This window comes from Teleopsis dalmanni, chromosome 2, assembly GCF_002237135.1.
Source record: "Teleopsis dalmanni isolate 2A chromosome 2, ASM223713v2, whole genome shotgun sequence".
Lineage (NCBI taxonomy): Eukaryota > Metazoa > Arthropoda > Insecta > Diptera > Diopsidae > Teleopsis > Teleopsis dalmanni.
In genome coordinates, this window is record NC_051847.1 from 311,108 (window position 1) to 313,692 (window position 2,585).

At 31.1% G+C, this 2,585-nt stretch overlaps 1 protein-coding gene across 1 annotated transcript; it reads right to left on the bottom strand.

Annotated features, from left to right (window-relative positions):
* Positions 1-923: 923 nt before the first annotated feature.
* LOC119682939 lies at positions 924-2,237 on the bottom strand. The gene has a single exon (XM_038096515.1). The coding sequence runs from the start codon at positions 2,235-2,237 to the stop codon at positions 924-926; it is 1,314 nt and encodes a 437-aa protein (XP_037952443.1).
* Positions 2,238-2,585: the final 348 nt, after the last annotated feature.

Below are 2,585 nucleotides of genomic sequence, written 5' to 3' on the forward strand. Positions count from 1 at the left end.
ATAATGTAGAATAACTAAATAATGTAGAATACCTATTATTTATTTTTTAAAGAATTTGACACTTCTCGAATGGAAATGGGTGCACTGGCAGATCTTTTTGATCGTAATGGTGGAGACCCGATTGGCAAGAACGCAAACCAGCAACTGATTCAGATAAAATACAATATGAAGTTAAACGCCTTCTTATCCTTTGCACATGTCGACAAAGATTCCGCTGATGAAGTTACGCTGATGAAGTTAAACGCCTTGTTATCCTTTGCGCATGTCGACAAAAATTCCGCGTATTTCAAGTTGGCGAAGGGAAATATAGGATTCGTAAAATACTATTTATCGGATCTTAAAGCTTAATACTCCATCTTCTTTTTAAAATAATATTATTTTTGTATAAAACAGTTTGGCGACTCGACTCTCAAAAATTACGTTTGGTGCGAATATTGCGTAGCACAGTGTACATTTAATAAATTAAAGTACACACACTTTGAGTAATTTTTAGCTACTGATTTTATTTCAAAAATGTTGTGTTTTTATACAAAAATATTTTAAGACTAATTTCTACATCAAGTTTAAAATATTATAATTTTAATGGACTGTATTACATTTGTCAAAAAAGGTTAAAAAAGGACGGAAGTCCCAACACTTGGGATTTTCCTCCTATTGTTTTTATGAATATATTTTATTTTAATAATTTAAATACGGTTGCTAAAAAATGTTACTATTTATCTATATTTTTCCTTAGTACATAATTCTAAGAATTTAGGTGATGATATAAACTATAATAATTAAATTTATGGTATAAATTCATGTTCATGATTGAACATTCTGCCGGAGGTCAAAACTCATGTTCGTGATTGAACATTCTGCCAGCGGCCTAATTCTACATTCCAATCTCGTTTGATTATTTAGCGTTCATTGGTCTGGTTATATTAGAGATTCTCCTTGTTAAAAATGTCCAATCGAGCAATTGCGCGTTCCGTATGCTTCCTTTTTACAAAATATATCACTATACCTATTATCAAAATTGTTACTAAGAAAAGAGATGTATGACTTGCTATTTGATGATATTTAATTTCACGTAATTTAATATTCTCTTCTTTTATGACTTTGATTTGACTCTGAAGCTCTTGCAGTTCATTTGTGTGATTGTATATTAATGAATTTAATGGTGGAATACGAATTCTAGTAGTGTTCCCTATCTTCGCTGTCAATGTGGCTGGTATTTCCTTTTTCGAATTAGAGTTTATATTAAATGGTGATTTTATTGTAACACCTTCAATTCTTATTGTACATCCTTGTTGCAATGATATTCTTCCCTGTTGTGGAAGTTCTAAAATAAATTGCCGATTTTGATTACACTGGATATGTGCTGATGTTGGTTTAAATGTTTTAAATAACCAATTATTTGCATTATTTAGTTTTACCCAATATAGAGATGATTCCGCTTCAATGTATGTACATTTATAAGCGTTTAAAGGCTTCAATGGTGAAATCTCACACGACGAGTCATTCGCATCTAGCCATGGCCAATTACCTTCACAAACATACTCCGCTTCCGTGACGTGTTTGCATAAGTTGAGCTGTGTTTCCGTCATCAAATGGTATGAGTCCATTTCGAAATTATATATAAGAAACTGCTTTTGTATCATTGGACTCAAAATTATCCCATGCTTTTCCATAGGCATCGGAATTACTTTGTATAGTTTTGATTCTTGTGTGTCAAATAATGGTATTTCTGCCTTTATGATTAGTTTCTTATCCATTATTGTTCTTATTGCCGATAAAAGCTTATAAATAACTTGCAACTGATTATCGCTATTTCCTGGCAGCCTTAATTTATTTGGAAGATGTTCTTTGATGCTCCTAACTTCTTCATACAGTTGAGTAGGAGTTATCAACGAAGGATTCAATTTCCCATGATTTATGTCAATTAAAAGCTCTATTATTTCTGTTTGAACATTTCTGTTTTCTTCAATTATTCCCTGCAGCTCTTTTGTTACCATGAAAAACTTAATTGACTCCCGATATACCAAATATGATTCCTGCATTGCCGACGACAAGAGGTTGAGCCTATCTTGCATTTGTTTAAAATTATTATTTATCTCCGTGGTGGTTCTTTTTAACAAATTCACCGTAGAATCTACTACCGAAGTTTGCTTATTTATCAGATTCTTGATATCATGCTGATTTTCTAGTAATCTCATCATGTCTTCTTCGAACATTTTTCTATCTTCTGCATCCATTGTGCCAAACAATATGTGCTGCAGTGACCCGATGAACTCAAATGGCGCTCTTCTCGTTCTTTGATTTTTATATTGAAGCAAATATTTATTTGAACACTGAACAATATTCTTTATGTAATTTATACCCATCATCAGTATTCAATATTTTTTATTAGTCAAACATACATACATATGTATATCCTTCAAACTGAAACTGAAGCTGAATTTTTTAACAAATTTCATTTCATCATTATTGCAATTTTTAACAAAATTTGAAGTTAATAGGGTCATCTATTAAAGAATATGGATTTTGACTAAAAAATTTATTAAATAAAATATACATATGTATGTATTTTACATGACGACTTT

What these genes read in the sequence shown, in the direction of transcription:
- LOC119682939 (XM_038096515.1), bottom strand. Translation starts at nt 2,237, where the DNA reads ATGGATGCAGAAGATAGAAAAATGTTCGAAGAAGACATGATGAGATTA.